General features: G+C 55.7%; 1 protein-coding gene across 4 annotated transcripts in view; it reads right to left on the bottom strand.

Annotated features, from left to right (window-relative positions):
* The window catches only part of LOC121167146 (transcription factor EB), a 46,619-nt gene that overhangs the window by 10,436 nt on the left and 14,994 nt on the right, over nt 1-21,189 (bottom strand). The window contains exons 1-2 of one of the 4 annotated variants that reach the window (XM_040996526.1): nt 9,963-11,047; nt 8,092-8,986 (exon numbers count right to left, since the gene is read on the bottom strand). The exons of 2 other annotated variants lie outside the window; for them this stretch is intronic. Coding sequence is in view for 1 of the 2 variants with exons in the window: in XM_040996524.1 (XP_040852458.1) it covers nt 9,963-9,967 (5 nt within the window). In the remaining variant the exon portion in view is untranslated. Of the gene's footprint in view, nt 1-8,091; nt 8,987-9,962; nt 11,048-21,189 lie in introns of those variants that run through there. One more of the 4 variants, XM_040996524.1, reaches the window with a different exon arrangement.

The following is a 21,189-nucleotide window of genomic DNA, read 5'->3' as shown; positions in this document are numbered from 1 at the left end:
GGAGCTGGAAGGGAAGAGGGGATGCCAAAACATGAACCAGTGCCCATATGGGATCCTGGTGCGTGCAAAGTGAGGACTTTAGCCACTAGGCTATTATGCCGGGCCCCCAAAATAAATAAATCTTAAAAAAAAAAAAAAAAAAAAAAAACAAGGGCCTAGATTTTCCATCTGCTGATTCACTTCCCAAATGGCCTCAATGGTCGGAGCTGAACTGATTCAAAGCCAGGATCCAAGAGCCTCTTCTAGTTGTCCCACGTGGGTACAGGGTCCCGATGCTCTGGACCATCCTCTACTGCTTTCCAACAAGCAGAGAGCTGGAAGGGAAGTAAAGCAGCCAGGACATGAACTGGTGCCCATCTGGGATCCTGGTACTTGAAGGGTGGAAGATTAGTGAAATTGAGCCATTGTGTCGGGCCCATGTTTTCCATTTTCCATTTTAAATTTAATTTCTATTTATTTGAAGGGTAGAGTGATAGAGGTAGAGAGAAATAGAAATATTCTAAGCCCTGGCTCACTCCCTAAAATGCTTGCAGGATCCAGAACACAAGCCAGGAGCCTGGAACCCCATTCAGGTCTCCCTCATGGGTGGGAGGGACCCAAACACTCAAGCTGTCATCTGTTTCCTCCCAGGGTACACATCAGCCAGAGGTTGAAATTGGCAGGAGAGTTGGGACTTGAACCCAGGAACCCCAGTGTGGGATGCAGGTTCCCCAGCGATGTCCCAACTGCTGCACCCAGCCCTCACGCTGATCTTCTGGAATGTTGCCTTGCTTCCATAATGAACATGTGTATCTTCCCAATCAGGGAGAGTAATCTGATGCAAAGCCTGCTTCGCGTGGGTCCAGCACTGTTCAAAGCACCTTGTGTAACCCTTGGTTACTTCATCATCGTCCCCACTTCACGGCTGAAGCACCACAGGCACAGAGATACTGTTACTCAGTACAGGTCGCTGTGCTGGGCCCTCGGGGCTGGCTCCAGGGCCCTCACCCTGGGTCTGTGTCGAGTCAGTTGTCACGTACAACATGGGGTATTTATTTATTTATTTATTTTTAATATTTATTTTTATTGGCAAGGTAGATTTATGGCAAAGAGGGACAAGAGAAGGATCCTCCATCCACTGGGTCCACTCCAAATGGCCACAACAGCCAGAGCTGAGCCAATCAGAAGCCAGGGGCCAAGAGCTTCTTCTGGGCTCCCCCATATGGGTGCAAGGGCCAAAAGTTTTGGACCATCCTCTGCTGCTTTCCCAGACCACTAGCAGGGAGCTGGATGGGGAAGTGGAGCAGCCTGGACACAAGCTGGTTCTCATATGGAAGGCCAGCACTTGAAGGTAGAAATGAGTCACAGTTGAGCTGTGACTTTGTCCCTGGTTAGGGTATTTCAATGCCCTGCAGTTTTACAGGAGGTCTCAGCAGGGCCCTATTCTGATGCCTCACTAGAAAACACACTGCACCTGACACACTGCACCCCTCCAGTATGGCAAGCCAAACAGGAACCAGGCTCAGGCTGGGTGAGGGGAACCACACACAAAAAGAATGGGGGAGGGGAGCTGGCGCCGTGGCCTAGTAGGTAAAGTTGCCCCTTGCAGGGCCAGCAATCCATATAGGCTCCAGTTTGTGTTCCAGCTGCTCCACTATCTAAGCTCCCTGTTTATGATCTGGGAAAGCAGCAGAGGATGGTCCAAGTTGCTTGGGTCTCTGCACCCATGTTGAGACCTGGATGGAATTCAGGTTCCTAATTTCAGCTTGGGCCCAATCCCAGCCATTATGGCCATTTGGGAAAGTGAACCAGCAAATGGAATGCTCTCTCTCTGTAATTATGCCTTTCAAATAAACAAATAATAATAATAATAACACTTTTTTATGGAAGGAACTATTCTTACTGAAGAAGCCCCCATGATCCAAGGCTGCAACAGCCCCACAGGCAGAGAGAACCTGGGGCCACGTGCTCCGGATGCCCCAGACACGGGAGAGCCTGCCTCAAAGGGCTCAGGGGGCAATTTCCTGCATTCCCAGGAAGACACACATCAAGTGGCTGAAACAACAAAGCACGAGAGTCCAGCGGCCGGACTGAGCCCCGTTACCCTCTGTGCCTCTGTGGTCGGAAGCAGCTTTCTCCTGAGTCAGGCTGACACAGACAAGCCATTGTACTGGCACAGCCCACTCGGCATGGGGCATGAAGCCTCCACTGAACGAAAGCCCACCCTCCTCCCCAGCACAGGTGCCAATGAGGGTAGGGGAGGCTGGGGTGGGAGCACCCCCTGACATCCCTCCCCTCTACCCCAGGAGCTGTTCAGCCTTGGGACAGGAAGACAGGAAAAGCTTCCTGTGTGTGGGGTGGCTGGCTGAGTCAAGGTGGCCACTCTCTATTGCCGAGGTGGTCACAGCTTCTCATGGGGGCTGGGCAATGCAGGTGAGACACAGCTCCCAGGGGCCAGCAGTCCTGCCCATGGAAGGTCATGGGAAGGGCACAGGCCTGGGCCTCAGAGAATTTGAGCTCCAGTTCCAAGCTCGGGCCTGGTCTTGGAATCTCCATGTCAAGCAGTGCCTACCAGCGATCAGCCTATCCCATCTCCATCTGAGCTGCCATGCCCCACGTGGGCATGCCTGCTGGGAGTGTGGACAGAAGCAGTGCGCCATCCTGTCACCCCAACCAGGACATTCTCTGTCTGTTCCTCTCCAGGTCCTTTTGGGAAGAGTCTCAACCATTCAACACACACACACACAAACACCAGCCTGCCTCTCCTTACTGGACAGGGCAGGGAGGTCTCGGACCAGCTTTTCCCATTACCAAGCCCCCTCTGGGTTCCCCCTCCCAAAGCCTGGGTTTTGAAAGATGCTTTTTCTTAGTGCTTGTCTAGCACGTAATTGGCAGGAGTAGGTCTTGGAGAGGCAGGTGGAGACAGACGAGTAAGTACTCCTTCAGGGTCTTACAGTGATGATGAATAGGCAGGGTACTGAGCAAAGCACCAAGTGTCCTGCGCCTGGGACCACTGGGCAATGCAGGTTAGCATTCCCATGCCTGGCAGGGGGCAACCGGGAGGCCATGAGGGCACTGGGACCCTCCGGCTACTTCCCATGCTGAGAGCAAACCCCACGCTTCAGGAAGTGTGTGCTGTTTGACTGGAAAGCCCTGGGTCCCAGAAACGGATGTAAGGTCAGAAGCACCTGCTTTGAACATGTTTAATTCACTGCTCTGCTCTCCTCACTCCGTGCAGGGATGTTAATTATTCCAGAAAACCTCATAGCTTTGAGGTGTGAGGCCCAGTGAATGTGCACAGGTGTACGCCTGTGTGTCATCATAGCCGACTTCAAAGGCAAGAGCCCGGGACCCTGCCCCGCAGGGAGGGTGTGGCCATCTGCATCTGTCATGTGACATAACTGATGTCTAGTGGGATCGCATGACCCCAGCACAGGCCAGACCCTCTGTATGTGTTGAAAGTGGATTGGAAAGGAACCAGGGACTCCCACGAGGAAGCCAAGGTTCCACCAAGGCACCGGCACAAGGTACCTGCGTGGCACCAGGGCAAGACTCAAACCCAGAGCTGGCTTCCCAGAGTTCACACCTCTCCCAGAAACACCGCAAAGGGCCCCTGCAGGGGGCTGCAGGGGAGAGACTCAGGGGCTTGCTTTGAAGTCTCTGAGTGGGAGGGAGAGGGAGAGGAAAAGAGGGAGGAAGAGAGGACACCTGCCCCCAGCTCCTGGCCAGTGGAGCAACGTCCAGTTCCCACATCCCAGGCCCAGTGGCCAAGTCCAGGCTCACATCCCACAGGAAAGGGCGGTTGCGGCGCCTCCCAGCCGGCGGCCTACTGGCCCAGGGCAGCACGCAGAGCCGCTTCAAAGGCAGCCCCAAGCCAGCAGAGGCACCCTGTGCTTCCCACGGGACAGGCTGAACCCTGGCATGGGTTTGCTCCAGGAGGACTGGCCCTGGGAGTGGCAGGATGAGGAGAAGGGCATGCAGAACTGAGAGCAGCATGAAGAGAAACCAGAACGTCCCTGAGGCAGCCTAGCGCAGGGACATGCAGACACAGCCCAGCCTCCGCGCATGTCTCTGCTTCTGTGTGTGTGTCTCACACACGTGCAAGAGCACATGCGAGCACGCTTGTGTACACATACACACATCCCAGAAGGCAGCCACCTCACTCCTCGGCTGTACCAGGGCAAGAATGTGAAATCCCCCTCCTCTTTCCCCTTACACTTCACCATGGCCACTCCACCCACTAGGCACCCTGCCTGTGTCCACTCTTTTTCCCTAATTGTTTCTTCATCAGCTCCCGGTCTCCTAGCAACCAGGAAGCATCCAGAGACGCCACCTATCTTCTCTCAGAGCCCCCATCCCATTGTACCTACCAGATTCAGAACACAGATACGCAGGGCCCCCAGGGCCTGCCTGTCCAGTGCTGCAACATATTCTGACTCAGCATGGCTTCTTGTGTGCAGCAAACACCCACTAGTCCCACTGCACACCAGGCATCTTCCCTAACCCAGCCTCCGCGGGCAGCACCCAGGAAAACAGCAACACCAGCAGATGGGGAAACCAAGACTTAAAAGGGTCACACTGCAAGAACACGTGGAAGCAGGGACTTGGCCTAAGCACTCAGGTGCATGACCTGCAGCTTTGGCAAAACTGAGAAAGTCAGGGCCCTTCAAGGAAAGCCACCTCTGCCCCCATGCAGATGGGATAATGTTCTCTACCCTCCCAGCCCTATTCACTCCCACCCCATGCCCTTGTTCGTGAAGCCTGTGCAGTCCTCAGCACTCCCTGACACCTCCGGGGTGTCAGCAGGCTCCTTGCATAGGTCGTTTAGCCTCCACCAAGATATCCACAACCACAAGCTTCAGGAACAACTCTTGTATATCTGGGTTTCAGTGAGGCGGTGCACATGGGCCACAAGAGGGCCCAGGGGACAGTTAGATCAGGCCTACCAGACAGAAATGTGATAAAATGGATCAGATCCCTGGCATGGGACCAGCGTGCTGTGCATGCGGGTGGTACAGGGAGGATCAGGGAGCCAGTGCACTCAGAGCTCCTGCACAGAGCCTCACAGTGCGCCTGCTCCCAGCAGGGGAGCGGAAGCACACCCCAGTTGTCCTGAGTGGCAGTCAGTCCACTTATCCCTAAAGCCCTCCCCAGGGAGGACAAGGCAGCCTGGTGTCACCAGAGATCGTGTGTGGGGGGAGGGTCCAATAACTTAGACTGCAGTAAGTCCTCCTGCAGGGGTACCATAGCCCCACGGGCTCAGCACAAGAGCCTGATCACGCCACACCTGCTCCCAGCAGCTCTCTTGCCCTTCGCTGGGTGTTGGGTCCATGGCGGCTCACATGCAGGGCTGCATGGCACATCTTGAAGGTTTTCTAACTCCTCCATATACACTTATGTGCTGAGAGCCCTGCTGGTACAGATGCATGTGCGTGCTCCAGTCCTTGGGAGCTCAGTCTGCGGGGCCAGGAAAGGACAATTGAGAGAGGTCCGCTGAAGACAAACTAGCTACTGGTAGGATCTAGCTTTTGCCTTTCATCTTCCCGGGAGGAGGAGCCTGCATCCCAGCCTCTTCTGCACCTGCACAGGGTGAGGAAGGCTTCTTGTCCCAGTGAGAAAGGAGGCAGGTACACAGGTGCACAGAGCAGCACACAGCCTGGAGCCCCTTCTGGCATTCTGTCATAGTGCCTTGCTTCAAACCCTGCTGCAGGTCTGGACTGCTGATTCATACTTCTGTGCTGGCCCCCAAGCCACCCCAGCCTGGCACCCTGCCCCAGGCCTGGTACCTACCGAGCACTCTGATCCCCACCTGTGCCTGGTGCCTGGCCCTGTTCCGGGGTCTTTTTTACCTTCATCACTTGTAGCCTTCATGCCCACTTGGCCTCTGCTCTCCGTGGGATCTGATCTACTGCCAAGTACAACTACTTGGCTTTGGGTCTGACTGTCAGCCTTCCTGAGGAGGAGGAAATAAGCAGGAAGGAGGGGACACTACAAGCTCAACAAGGGGTGGGCTATGGTCTCGAGGTACCTCCCAACAGCTGTCAAGGACTGCACACACTGGGCATGCACCATGCCCCAGGCAGTTTGTCCAGCCCATTCAGATCCATCACCAACTTACTCTTCAAAGCAGCCTCACCCATCGATGGAGTCACTGATCATCTCCATTTCACAAAGGAGCAACTGAGGCAGAGAGGCCAAACACCTGCCAACAGCTGCACAGCTGGAAGACAGAGAGCAGGGGCACCTGGTCCCCAGACCCAGCCACTGCCTGGATACTCAGGAACTGGTGGATACCCCAGTGAGTTCAGCATTTGCAGAAAGGACTAAGGAATGAGGGGATCTTAAGCCCAGTGCTTGTATATGTGGTGGTAGCCAAGGGGAGGTGGGGAGGCTTGACTGAGCTGGCCAGGGGGAGCGGGGAGACCTGGCCAAGCTGGCCGGAGCAGGATACAAGCCCTTTTGGAACTACCTCCTCCAGAGCTATGCTGCTGCCTTAAGCTGCCCCTCTACCCAGGGCCAACCCATGCAGCTTCCTGATGCCTTCATCTAGAAAACAGCTGGGTTTAGAGGACCAGAAACATGCCTGGGACCCCACAGACCAGAGTTCCAATCTGCCTTTGCCACCCACTAGAGCATGCAGCCTCAGTTTCCCCAATTGTAAAGCAGGCTGGCAAGGAGCTGAAATGTGCTGGCCCCGAGGGAGTGGTCTGAGAGTGTCAGATCCATGCCTGCACAACCCCCATCTACCTGATGGGACTTTGAGAGGGCATCATACCCCTTAACTGCTGGTTGAAAAAGCAGCCTCTGTGGCCCCTGTCCAGATCACTGAGTCAGAATCAGCACCTTGGGGCCAGTGTGGTGATACGGTGGGTTAAGCTGCTGTATGATGATATATGCCAGTCTATGTCCCAGCACTGCCTCACATCAAATCCAGCACCCTGCTAATGAGTCTGGGAAGGGAGCAGAAGATGGCCCCAGTGCTTGGGCACCCACGTAACAGATCTGGATGAAGCTCCTGGCTCCCGGCTTCAGCCTGGTCCAGCCCTAGCCTTTACTGCCATCTGGGGAATGAACCAGTAGATAGATCTCTTCTCTCTCTCTCTCACACATACACACACTCTCCCTTTCAAATAAATAAATCTGAAACTAACAACCTGCACCTCTTAGCAAGTTACCCTGCAAGATTTGTGGTCACTTTAAAGAAACTTGACTTGGTCCTCCTGAAGACCTTGCCAGGTGGGTTCCAAGTACGAAAACTGGTGATGAGAGGTGTGGGTGAGGAGATAGCAGACAGGTGCAGGGCAGTCTAGAGAGAGACACTTTAAAGGACAAGCAGGGATGTCTGAGTCCCACAATGAACTTGAGGCAAAAGCCCTGACTCCCAAGCCCAGGACCCCAAGCGGGTGCCAGAACACAAGGCTGTGAGCCAGCTCTGTGCCCACTCAGTGGGCTCACCGCGTGTTTGGGCTCTGCAGGAGATAGTCATGGTCTGTGGGAAAACAGCCGAGAAGTTGATGTGGTTACCAGTGGAAACCCAACCCAGACGGGCCCTGTGAGACACACAGCTACACTTCCATTCTTGTACACACACACACACCCCGCCATAGGGCTGCCCGCCATAGGGCTGGCAGAGCACCTGAGGACACAGTACCCCTGGCATGTGCCTGCCTGTGGGTTCTGCAGCCAGACTGGGGGTGCGGGAGCACCCTGCAGCAGGCTTAGGAGCCTGCTCTTCCTTGCCCCTCCCCCACCTGCCTGAACCCCTAATTCCATCTGAGCAGCCAGAAACCCAAGTCCTGCTCACCTGAGACCTGTAAGGATCGAGATGTCATTTGGTCCCCTGCCTGCTGACCATCCCCCCGCCCCCGCTCCCACCAACCTGGGTGAGCAACATTGCACATGCGCTAGGGGTGGTGAACTGTACAGCTCTGACCCCAGGCACCCCACCCAGGAGGCAGCCACATGAAGCAGAGGTTTTCCCATCGCCCCTGCATGCGCTCACTACAAGGGCCAAGCCCATCGTGCCCCTGGCCCACGGTTCCAAAAAGGACAAGGAATCCTCTCCACCCCCATGCCCTCCTCTTCAGCTCAGACGACACACACCCCACTGACCTCTTTCTCCACTGCAGGCTGGACGGCAGGGACCCCCAGGCTCGCCTGGGCTCCAAAGAAACCCAAAAGGGTGGACGGGAGGAACAGAACTCCAAGCAGGCCTAGGATGTCCAATGAGTGAGCTGATGGCTTAAGGGGATTGGTCAGGTCTACTGCGGGGTGAGCGATTTCACAGGTTCTGCAAAGGCCCACAGCCCCAAAATATCTCTCCCCAGGGCCCGGAAATCCCTCCCAGGCCGCTGAGGTTCACTGCCGGGAGAGGCTCCCACCTGAGGTGCTCGTCACTCACGACCCTGGGAGAGGCAGCTGACAGCTGGCCCCGATGGTGGCGAAAGACAGGCGGGGAGGGCGGCGCCAGGGCCACAGGGCAGGGTTGAGAGCCGGTGACCTGGCCGCTCACCGGGGCCGCCCTACCCACGGGCGCCGCCGAGAGGGGGCGCTCTGGCCTCCAACACCCACGGGCGCTGGGAGACGCCAGCTCCTCCCCTCTCCCCACCAGAATTGGAGGGGTGGGGGATTGGCAAAGGGAAGAGCTGGTAACCGGCTTTCTGCCCTCTCCCATCAACCCCCTACACACAGAGACACACATCAGGGAACTCCAGCCCTGTCCTAACTGCTCCCTGAGGAGGCCAAAGTGCTAGGAGGAGGATGAGAGCCCAGAGAGAGAGGGAGGCGGGGCGGCGCGAGGGGGAATTAACCGGCTTCCAAAATAGCACAGTTGGTTCTGCCTCGCTTCACTCTCCGCGGTGTCTGGCAGCTTCTGCTTTCGATCTGACTCACGCCTGGCGGGGGAGGCCGGGTGGCCAGCGCGGGCAGTGGCCCAGGGACTGCTGTCCCCTCACTCCATGCACCTGTCCCAACGGGCCTCCTCCTCTGTTCAGTGCAGGAGCTCGGCCTAGGGAAGTCAAAACAGAAAATCCTGGGCTCCTTCTCCCAGAGCCTAGCCTTCCCCTAACGGCCCCAGGGCTCCCCAGTGAAGGCTGCTGCCCTAGGCCCAGGTTTCAACTGAAGCAGCTCCACCTCTCCTCCTGGGAAGCCAGAAGAAACCTGCCCAGCACGCCACCTTCCCTGGGCCCATAGAGGAGAAATGACCGCCTACAGCCACATTCCAACCTCCCACCTGCCCCACCTCTCGAGGCCACACACAGGTATTGGAGCAACATGAAGGCTTTATTGCAAAACTCACACAGACACAGCCACCTTTTTTTCTCCCCCCCCCCCCCCGGGGCCTCCAACACCCCCAAGAAGCCTCTTGCCTCAGCAGGACAGAGTGCTCAGGACTGTGCGTCAGGTGGGGACGGAGGTCAGTAAACCCTGCTCTCCCTTGCTTATCTCCCACCCCTCTTATCTGCCTGGCTTGGAGCTGCTCCACCTTCTCCACAGGGTCAGGTTTGGCCAGCAGCTGCAGGACTGGATCAAAGACGCTTAAGGCCAAACCTGAGATCTGAACTGAAAGTCCCACCATTTTCCCCACATCTCAACTCCTCCCAAACCTTCTCTGTTCTTCCTTGCCACACCCCCAGCCACAGACCCATACACCTGCCCATGTGGGGTCAGGGGAGACAGCAGAAATGTTCTTTCTGATACCCCAGCTCTGCCAATTGGCAGGAATGGATGCCATCACCGCCCTCCCCCCCCCCCCCCCCAGGAAATAGAGTGTCAGAGGTAATGAGTGTGGCCAGCTCAGGTGGACACACCCCTGCCTCTGCCATTAAGCTCATCATGACCAAAGCTGCGCTGGGGAGGGGCTGTGGGTGCAGAATCTCAGGGACTGCGGATTCCGTACACCTGCCCACAGCCCCGTCACTTCCCAGTGGGACTACACCTGTCCCTACCCCAGAGGTCTTACCTACACCACTTCCTTCATTTACCTCATCTTATTCCCTTGTCCCCTTAGGGATGAGAGCTGCAGTGGGATGAAGCCGACAGGTGTGGGAATGGAAGCAAGCAGAATCCAGGCTTTAATGGAGGGCCAAGGTGTCCTCTCCTCTCGGGCCCCATAAATTACATCATCTTCTGCTGGAGACACAGAAGGAAAGCACTAGAAGGCCTAGTTTCCAGCTGACTAAAGGCAGCCACATGGCAGCCATGGGCAGGGCAGTGAGAGAAAGAAAAAGGAAGTCAGAAAACCACGGCAATCACAGTCTCAGGATGCTCGAGGTGGGAGGGGACTGGGTGACAGTGCCAGGCCCTGTGCCACCAGCACCCAGCTTGCCTGGGAGAGTGTGGAGTCATGGAGGTGCTGCCTGCAGGAACTAACCATGCTAGCTGCCAAGGGCCAGCCAACTTCTAGCTTGAGAAGAGCTTCATTCATGCCCCAGAAAGAGCCCTCCCCCACCCCAGCCCAGCTTCTGCTCTCTGCATAGCACCTCCTCAGAGCTCCTTGAGTGTTTGCTGAACCCACTGAAGGGGGCACTGGGGACAGGCTCCCGTGGGAAGGGTCTTCCTGGACAAGCCACTGGACAAAGACAGGAAGGAGACTATGGCAAGAGGGCCTGCCTGGCACACCACCAGGTCAGGCCTTGGCTAATGAGGCCAAAGCTGTCAAGGCCCCAGGCATATTCCCCTGGGCACCCACAGTCCGGAACCAGCCCTCCTGAGTGCCACCTACACCTACACCAGAGCCAAGGGAGTCCACACCCTTCCTTTCCCAGGACCCCTAACCAAAGACTCCAGCCCCACTGGATAACCATGATTCCCAGAGAGATGGAACCAAAGAGGCCCACACTGTCAGCTTCCTTCCTTTCTCCATCCCACAAGTCCTGCACTGCTGCTGTGGGACTCTCCCCCGAGTCTTTGAACCCATACCCTTTCCAAGGAGGTATGAAAATGAACAACTAACTTCAGAGTTTAGGGGAAAAAAGCCAGGGGCTGGCACGTGGTGCAGCCAGTGGGTAAAGCCATCTCCTTCAAGGCCAGCATCCCATATGGTTGCCAGTTCAAGCCCCAGCTGCTCTACTTCTTCTTTTTTTTTTTTTTTAAAGATTTATTTATTTATTGGAAAGTCAGATATACAGAGAGGAGGAGAGACAGAGAGGAAGATCTTCTGTCCGATGATTCACTCCCCAAGTGAGCACAACGGCCGATGCGAAGCTAGGATCCAGAGCCAGGATCCAGGAACTTCTTCCGGGTCTCCCACACGGCTTTGGGCCGTCCTCAACTGCTTTCCCAGGCCACAAGCAGGGAGCTGGATGGGAAGTGGAGCTGCCGGGATTAGAACCGGCGCCCATATGGGATCCCAGCACGTTCAAGGTGAGGACTTTAGCCACTAGGCCACACTGCCGGGCCCTGCTCTACTTCTTTTTTTAAAAATATATTTTTTTTTATTGGAAAGGCAGAGAGAGGGGGAGAGACAGAGAGGAAGATTTTCTGTCTGATGGTTTACTGCCCAAGCGGCAGCAACAGCTGGGGCTACGCCAATACAAAGCCAGGAGCCAGGAGCTTCTTCCGGGTCTCCCAGCAGGTGCAGCGTCCCAAGGCTTTGGGCTTTCCTCGACTGCTTTCCCAGGCCACAAGCAGGGAGCTGGATGGGAAAGCAGGGCTGCTGGGATTAGAATCGGAGCCCATTTGGGATCCTGGCATGTGCAAGGCGAGGACTTGCACCTAGGCTACCGTGCCAGGCCCTGCTCTACTTTTTTAAAAAAGATTTTTACTCACTTTATTGTAAAGTCAGAAATACAAAGAGGAGAAGAAACAGAGAGGAAGATCTTCCGTCCATTGATTCACTCCCCAAGCAGCCGCAATGGCCGGAGCTGAGCTGATCTGAAGCCAGGAGCCAAGAGCTTCTTCCAGGTCTCCCGCGCGGGTATAGAGTCCCAAGGCTTTGGGCCATCCTCGACTGCTTTCCCAGGCCACAAGCAGGGAGCTGGATGGGAATCAGGGCTGCTGGGATGGGAAGCAGGGCTGCTGGGATTAGAACCAGTGCCAATATGGGATCCCAAAGTGTGCAAGGTGAGGACTTCAGCTGCTAGGCTACTGCGAAGAGCCCTGCTCTACTTCTGATCTGGCTTCCTGCTAATGCTCCAGGGAAAATAGCAGAAGATGGCCCAAGTCCCCGTCCCCTGCATCCATATGGGAGACCAGAATAAGCCCTTGTCCCTGGGCTTTAGACTGATCTGGCCCTGGCCATTACAGCCATCTGGGGAGTGAACCAGAGCATGGAAGACCTCTGTCTATTTCCAAATCTGTTAAACAAACAAACAACCATAACACTAATAAGCTGACCTACCCTGCAGGAAAGCTGACTGCAGACTGGTAAGATTCAGGCCTTGGAGGAGACTGGTTGAACTAGGGCACAGCAGCCAAATGTGGACCTGTGGAAATGGTCCCTATTTCTGAAGGGCCAGTTCCAGACTGTGGCTGCCCAAGAGAATATGGCTGAGTCTCTGAAAGTTTACCTCTGTGTGCTCTCAAAATCAGAGTTGATAAAGCACAGACAAAGGAACCAGCACTGGCAGTGTGACAAGCTGCATGGAGAAGAAACCTCCGCAGTGGAGGTGATATCAGCAACATTTGGTTGCTGTGACAAATCCCTATATGACGTGAAGTCCGGCAATGTTCTCTGGCTCCAGGATGATGCTCCAAAGATAGAACTGTAGAACCTCAGTGTTCTGAAATCTTTGCATGTCCATGCATCTGATGACACACTCAGATCCAGGCACTGCTAAAACCAAATGCTGCCTTCTGCTCGCACACTAACAGCAGGAAGAGTTGCATCTCAGCTGGATGTGCAGTGTTCATCAACCTACTTGAATTCACAGGGTCTCAGCTTCCTAGTGTGTAAATGAGGATGATGTCCATTCTGGAGAGTGACTGTTAAGGTTAAACGAAAAGTATTTCATGTAATGCCTAGTACCACAGAGGTGCTGAGCAAGTATTTGGTGGATGCATAGGTGCATGAATACAATGGACAGGTGGATGCATGGATAGATGGATGGAGAGATGCATGCATGGGTGAATGGATGTGTGCACACAGGGGTGAATGGATAGACTCATAGATGAATGAATGGCTGGGTACATGGATGCATGGATTCCTGCGTGGATGGATGTAATAGGATTGTACATAGATGGATGAATGGATGTAACACACACATGGGTAGACGAATGGATGTTTGTAGGGAGAAGAGACACTGGTTTTCTGTAGTCTCCCATCTGTTTCAATATCCCTCTCCACTAACCTTATAAACAAAAAGACAAGATCCTTTCACTCCCTAATTTATCTGGTTGGAAATCCTGTTTCCTTGCATCCGGATGATGATGTAAACTTTGGTCTTTTTCCTAAGCTTCAGCCACACTACTGAGGTGGGGAGGTCACTCCATGAAGGCTACAGAGGGCTATGTCACATCGCAGGCCCAGGCACCATCATGCCAGCTCCCACTATGCAGTGACACCACACTACCTCCCAAGTCCAACTCTACCCAACTGCTATCCCAGAGACTAGGAGAGGAAGGGAAAAACAGATAACAGCAGGGCAGAGGGAACAGGCCAGAATGGCCAGAGAGGAAGCCAAGGCAGGGCTGGGGGTCTTCAGGGTGGGGTGAGTAAGAATGGTAGAGAAGAGGCTGAAGAGTGGATAGAACTCATCACTGAAGAAATGGAGGGAGAAGGTGGTCCCGAGGGAATAAGACACAGAGACAGAACCAACCATGTTCCTGCTCCACCACCCCTGGGGCTCCCTGCCCCTCCAGATAAAGTTCAAATGCCCTGCCAGGGCCCCCAAGGCATTAGGGGTCTTCCCTCCCCATGAACAAGCCCTGGGGGCAGCCAGGGGACTTCCTGACTCCCTCACCCTAACCTGGGCCTGGCTTCCACATGCTCCTTCTAGTTCTTTCCCCTCCACAGCTTGTCTAGCTCCTCTTCATCCCCTGAAGCCATACTTTAGGGCCTCCTCTGGGGGAGCCTGCCCTATCTTTACCTTCCTCTGATCACTGCTTGAAAACAGCCTCCTCATCTACCCTAAGTCTGACTCTGGTCTGACACAGGAACACAAGATCAACCAAGATAGTCTCTGTTGTATTTCCAATCTAGTTTGGAGTAAAGCAGCTCTGCCCAGTATAGAGAGCTCTGCTTCTGCCTCTATTACACCTGCACATAAAACTGAATCAGACGATTCATTAGCCACCTGGCAGGAATGGTGTCCAGTTTTTCACGCATGGACTCATTTGACTTTCCCACTCAGTCTGGGAAGTAGGAGATACTAGTGTGTCCATTTTGCAGATGAGAAACTGAGGTCATTCTGTCAATTTCTCCCAAAACTTTCAGTGTGGGCACCCTGAGGGCTGGCCCAGGCTTTGCTCTTTCTTGGCATCTCCGGTGTGGCCTTCACAGAGGCACCCAGACAGGATGCTCTGGACCTTGCCATGTTAAGACAGGTAAGGCTGGACATGCCTGCTCTGTGACCTGAGATGAAGATGCATGGACTGGTTGCTGAGGAAGGTGATCACAGAGGATGATGAGTCCGGGCTGCATGGAGGGAGAGATGGAGTCCCGGGCAGGGAATGAAGGAGTGACCTCCCTATTTCCTTCTCGCCTGTACTCTGGGCCCAGCCCAGCATTTCACCACCCTGTAGGTCACTGCCCCTTTGCAGAGGCTGAGGCCGGGCTGAAGCAGAGGGCAGGCCCAGGGCTCAGCATGGACAGAGAGCTAGGGAGCAGCAGGATGGGGAAGGGGAGCTTGCAGCTCCACAGCCCTGGGAGTCAGGGCTGCAAGTCAGCTCAGCCTGCAAGGTGAAGAACCAGTCCCACAAGGGTCCCAGCAGCACCCTCATCTGGTTCAAGTCCTGGCTATTCCACTTCTGATCCAGCTCCCTGCTTATGAGCCTGGAAATGCAGCAGAGAATGACCCGAGTCCTTGGGCTCCTACACCCACTTGGGAGACCCAGAAGAAGGTACTGGCTCCCGCTTCAGCCTGGTCCAGCCAGAGCCCCTGTGGCCACTTTGAGGTTGAGTCAGCAGATGAAAGGTGTGTGTGTGTAACTCTGACATTCCAATAAAGAAACCTACAGAAGAAGAAGCTGACCAGACCCTGAGTAAGCATCACCTCTACTGTCCCTTCCAACAGCCACAGGGCAGGTGCAACAGAGCAACTAAGACCCAGAACCTGCCCTCTTGCTTTGCAGGCCTGTCCTGCCTGTTCAGCCAGAGCACCAGCCTGACAAATGTACCAGCATACTTTGTGAGAGCACACAGGGGTACCAGAACCCACCAGGCCTTGCAACCCTCTCCCGGGCTCCCCACAGCTACCCAGTGAGTGCCGCCGCCTGCTACTTCAGCTGCCTCATTGGTGAATGAGCTAAGTCTCCGCTTGTGTCTCTCACAGCTGACGGCCTCTCAAGTGTCCGACCTGGTCATGGGCCCTCCTCACCCAGGACTTTCATCCCTGTCACCAGCCCCCCTTTTTCCTCCTTAAGGCTGAGGTGGGATGGGGTTGGACAGGACTCAGGTCCCAGCGGGGGTGCCGAGAAGCTAATGAAGCCACTGCTGCTGACAGAGCTGGTGCCAGGCCCATGGCGGGTGCAGGGCCCCAGGCACACAATGGGGCTGTGTGTGCACCCAGCGTTACCCTGGAGCAGAGCTGGGCGGGCCAGCAGCTGGGGTGAGGCCAAGAATTCATGTCCCAGGAGAGGGCCTCCCCTCCCCCTCCCAGACAGCACAGCCCCGTGTCTACCTCCCCCTGGGGAAAGGGGGGGCAGGGAGGAAGGGAAGCTAGAGCAGGCCCTGTGGCAGCATTTGCTGGCTGGGCACTCCTGGGTCCTGGCCCCAGCTGGGCTGTTCCCTAGCAAGGCATTTTGGGTCCATTACATAACCCGAGGTTGCAGCCTTGGCTGTGGCCAGATGGAAGGAGAAGGGGCGAGAGAAGTCTGGCTCTACCTGTCCCTGCCCAAAACACAGGGCCTGCCTCCTCTCTCCCCAGCTGGCCAAGGCCCTGAGACACCCAGGCTGGGTGACCGCTGGGTCTGCACCAGGCCCTGGGGCTTCCCAAATGGGAGCTGGCCTACTCCCTGGGGGAGTGAGTCACCCGCTGGTGGTGGCGGCCGGAGGGTCGGGTGGAGGGAGCAGGTGAGGCCTGTCTTCTGCCTGCCCCCATGCCCCAGCTGTCTGGAGTCTCCTCAAGCTGAGAAGCTGTTTGGCTGCTGACCACCATGAGTGCCCCCAGTCAGGGCCTCGGGGATGGGGGTGAGAACACATCTTTTGGCAAGGGTCTTACAAGATTCCAGGACTTGGGGGTCTTGACATTCTGCTGGTGTCACAATGTCACCACTGACTCCCCACAATGGCAGTATGGCAGCCCATGGCTCTGAAACTTCCCCAGGAGGGGCTTCAATCAGGGGGCAGTCCCTTACCCCACTTCCACTCCAAGGGCAGAGCAGGGGAGGAGGGAAGAAAGCCTGCTGGGAGGAGGCCAGGCCTTCTGGAACCTCAGGCTGCAACCAATCATTTTCCCTTCTGAGATCCACCTGCACTTGCCCCCTCCTGGCCCAAGCACAGGTCACACACACTTTCCCTCACACCCAGGCCCAAAGACACAAACATGTACTCCCTCCGCGGGCCGCCCACACTCCCTGAAGGTCACACACCAAAGTCACGGCGGTAACCCCCTCTTGCCCGGTGGACACAGTTGGATGGCCACCCACCCCAACACCCACGGGCTCTCTCTACAGCTGAAGAGCAGTAGGCAGCACAGCATCCTTTAAGTCCACCTGCTACCACTCAGAGCCCAGCTCCTTCCTCAGTCAGGGTCCCCGCCCTGGGCCAAGGCCTTCATGTGGAGGGAGACCAGGGAAAGAGTGTTCCCCTCCCCCAAAACTGGGGGAGACTGCCCCTGAGAACCAAGGTTGCGGGGGGCCAGAAGGGGCCTTCTAGGTTGAGCCCATGGCTTTCACTTTATAGATGAAAGAACTGAGAATCCAATTGGGGAAGTGAAGAGGTTCAAGGTTATGACCGAGGCCAAGTCTAGAGCCCCGTGCTGAGGTAACCTCAGGCTAGTCCCCCAAAGCAGGGGACGGGGAAGGAGAAGGCAGAGGTGAGAAGGAAAGGTGGGATTTTGTCCCTACATCAGGGGAGCTGCTTGTCTAGCTGGTGTGCTGTTATCATGGTATGCTCTTCTTTTAACTATTCCCTGAGCACCTGCCTCACACCAGCGCCTGGACACATGCTTTAGTATCCATCACAGTGCTGCCTCTCAAGTGACCCAGATCCCACCACTAACAGAGCACCTCCCCTCCTGAAGGCAGCAGCTTGGCTTTCCCTCCGAGAAGCAGCCCCCTCCATGTCACCACATCCCAGGTATCGGGTCCCTAGCACACACATCCCCTCCCAAGTCAATGCCCAGTCAGAGGGCACAGCAGGCCAGGTAGCGGGAACCTGGGAAGTCGTGCACCCATGGTGCTCCTGGCTGAGGCTAGCAGCAGAATACCCCATTTTCTGGGACCTTGGTCTGTGCAGCCCAAGGATGCAGCAGCTTAATGGAAAACTGGCAGGGCCGGACCACCCAGCTGCCCTTGCGGGGACCTCTCCCATGCTCCCAGGGGAATCTCAAGGCCCCTCTGGGGTTTTGAGGGAGAGTCTAGAACCTACACTTCTCTCAGCCTCTTCATATCCCAGAAGCCCCTGAGAAGCAGGTCGGGGGTGTGGACTGCATGGTTCAGGGGGAGCCTTGCCCCCCCCCCGAAACTTCTAAGCCAAACTGTTCCCCCAACTCCCTCAAGGCAATGAAACTCCAGCCCTCCCTCAAGGGAATGACATGGCAACATCCACTGCCAGTGAATGTCTCATGGACCCACATGCTCCCGATTGCCATGTGCACCATACTCCACGGCCCAGGGTACCACCTCCGTCCTGAGTGGGCATAAAGCAATGTGTGGGAAGATCGCATGTTCCCAAGCTACTGGCCAGGTCCCACCTCCAGTCTACCTGTGAGCCCTCAACCTTGGGCTGCAGCCCTGCAGAAACCATCCCTGCTATGCCCTCTGTGTCCCATGCCCCAAGGATCCCCTCCCTCAGGGGAAAACTGGGATGCCTCCTGCCCACTCACTCAACAGGGCAGCACAAGGACCACAGTGCCACCTCCCTGTGATGTGGCACCTTCCAATGCACCGTGGCACTCACTGCTACCTGATCCTCCCGACACTGCATCCCGTCCCCAGCTCATAGATGAGAAAGTACAGGCATGAAGAGTTTGACAAATAGTACATGGTCACATAGTTAAGGCCCAGGACTCAGCCCCGGGGTGGTCTAATGCAGAGCCTGCCTGGGCTAGCCACAGCTGCTCTAGCCCCTCTGTCCTCACCTGGGGCTAGATAGGGCCCCTCCCTCCTCGGAAGCCCCGGTTTCAAGGGTCAGATGCTGGCCAGCACCCTGAATGGATGGCTTGGCAAATGTCCAGCTGGAAAGTACCTTTAGCCCTTGCTTTGCCAACAGGAACAGGGCACCCACTGCACCCCCACATTCCCCTCTCCGCAGGAGCTGAGCTGTAGTAGGGAAGGCAAGGCACCCAAAGGAGCAGGCAACTACCACGTGTCCAGCTTCGGGCCAGAGCTGGTGCCAAGATCTCAGGAGCCAGAGGCACCAAAAGGGGTCGCTCCTGCTACCCTCACCCCCTTTGGTCCTGGCCGTGCCAGATGTTGGCACCACTTAGAACTCAGGCTAAAAATAGTCTCTCGGGTGATTCAGTGCTAAGAATACCATGGGCAAATGGCCCTCCAGGACAGAACACCCTCTGCCAGGGAGGCTCAGTTCCTCCCGCCTTCCCAGGGGGGCCACCACAGTCGGCAGAGGTTGGAGCCCAGGGAATTTCAGCCTAATCGGCACCAGCAAGACCCTTCCCCTCTGCTCCAAATTTGACAACCAGGCAAACCAGGCCTCCAGCTGGGAAACCAGGCCTTGCCTCGTGTAGCCTCTGTGTAAGGGGTCCTCTACCAGCCAGCTGCCTGCCTAGTGCAGGAATGTGTGTGTACAAGTGCAGGCTGCAAACTGGTGGAATGAATCTGATCTTAGGAGTCCTTTGCCACGTGGCTTCCCTGGCCAAGGCTCTGCTTCCCGTGGCCCCCGAAAATCTAAGAACTGCCAGAGTCACAGACTTCTGTGCTTGGTGGAACACAGTCAGGTTTCTCCTGAACCGGGTACTGAGTTCTGTCCTGAGGGCCTGGCATGTGCATATTGCCTCCTTGGGTCAGCAAGCATCTCCCCAGAGCTGAGGGCCACGCATAGCTTGGCTCCCAGAGATATCCCGCCCCGCCCCCGGGAACAGGACACCTTCTATTGCTAGAAGCTGAAGGAGGAGCAGGAAAAGGGAATACTCAAGAAGGGAGCAGCCACATACACTTCTCTGAGAACAGACAGCAGGTAAGGGAGAGGGTGGCCCGGGCAGAGCAGGTGGCTGTGGAGGCAGATGCACTTGGGTCTAGCCCCAGCTCTGTTACGGACAATGGCATGGCCCTGGAAAATGCTTTCCAAAGTTTCACTTTAGGGTTCGGTTTCTCCATCTAAAACAAATAAATAAAAGAGGAGGAAAGACAGAGAGGAAGAGCCTCCATCCAATGATTCACTCCCCAAGTGACTGCAATGGTCGAAGCTGAGCTGATCTGAAGCCAGGAGCCAGGAGCCTCTTCTAGGTCTCCTATGTGCTATGTGGGTGCAGGGTCCCAAGGCCCTGAGTCATCCTCCACTGCCTTTCCAGGCCACAAACAGGAAACTGGACAGGAAGCGGGGCTGCCAACATTAGAACTGGCACCTATATGGGATCCCAGCGCGTGCAAGATGAGGACTTTAGCTGCTAGGCTACCATGCAGGCCCCTCCCTGACTGGGTATCATTACTACCTAGTATGTTTGCTAGGCTGTTTAATGTGTCTCAAAGAAAAAAATATTATTTCCAGTTAAGGCTTTCACCACCATTTCGTCATTCCTCTACTCCTATTTTACTCCCCCCTCCCCCAGTTTTTTTATTTATTTGAGAGAGAGAAGGATAGATACACTAGGGCCCAGCGCGGTAGCCTAGTGGCTAAAGAACCCCATCTGCTGGAACCCCATTACCTGCATCACCACTGCTGCTTCCCAGGGTGTGCATGAACAGGAAACCAGGCCCCAGCACTCAGATGTGGACACCTACATCTTAACAGCCAGGCAAAATTCCCACGTGGCTGCCTACAGAACCCCCGTGGGGAAGCTCTGGAGCAGATCTGGGGGTCGCTGGGTGAGAAGCCTGCAGGGCATGAAGCAGCAGACCCTGCCTGGGCTCTCAGAGTCCCCAGCTGCCTTAGGGTGGGATTGCGGGGTGTGACCGGAGAGTCCAGGGCTTGTGTTCTCCCAGAGGCTTCTGATACACCTGATTATCAGCTGGTCTGCTGAGAAGGGGAAGACAGGGGCCAGTTCCTGGGCCACACACCCCAGGAGCCTGGGGAGCCAGCAAACCTAACCAGGGCCACACGGCAGCAGAGTCTGTGCAGGATCCTCACCAGGTGCAGACGCTGTTTAAGCAGGTGCTACGGCCAGCACAGCAGCATAGTGAGTGAAGCTGCCACCTGCAACGCTGGAATACCAGGATACCCTGTGAGTGTCCATTTGAGTGCCAGCTGCTCCACTTCCTATCCAGCTCCTGCTAATGCACTTAGGAAAGCAGAAAAGGTGACTGTCAATAACCCAAATGCTTGGGGCCCTGCACTCATGTCAGAGACCTGGAAGAAGCTCCTGGCTCCAGGCTCTGGCCAGACCTAGCCCTGGCCGTTGCAGCCATCTGAGGAGCAAAGCAGTGTCTCTATCCCTGTCTCTCTGGACCATCAGAGAGTCTCTGCTCAAGGGCTTGCAGCTGGCTGTGACACTCCCCAGACCGGCTGCCTAACTCCTGATTGAATACCCACAGCTTTGCCACTCACCAGCTAGGCAACACTGAGAAAAAGGCTCACCCTCTCCCTGGAACTCAGTTTTTCCATCTGTAAAATGGGGTGATAGAAAGACCTATACATTAACTGAATGGGAAGACTAAACTGCAAGCATACAGTGGATGCTCAATGTACGCACCTTGCCACTGAACAGCACCCTGGACCATGGCAGTTCTCGCCTAAGCCGCTGAAGGTTTCCAGGAAGCCTCCCACAGCTTCCT

Source organism: Ochotona curzoniae, unplaced genomic scaffold, assembly GCF_017591425.1.
Source record: "Ochotona curzoniae isolate NIBS_2020 unplaced genomic scaffold, NIBS_Ocur_1.0 patch341, whole genome shotgun sequence".
Taxonomy (NCBI): domain Eukaryota; kingdom Metazoa; phylum Chordata; class Mammalia; order Lagomorpha; family Ochotonidae; genus Ochotona; species Ochotona curzoniae.
Note: the sequence above shows the minus strand (reverse complement) of the source record. Positions and strands in the feature narration are given on the sequence as shown.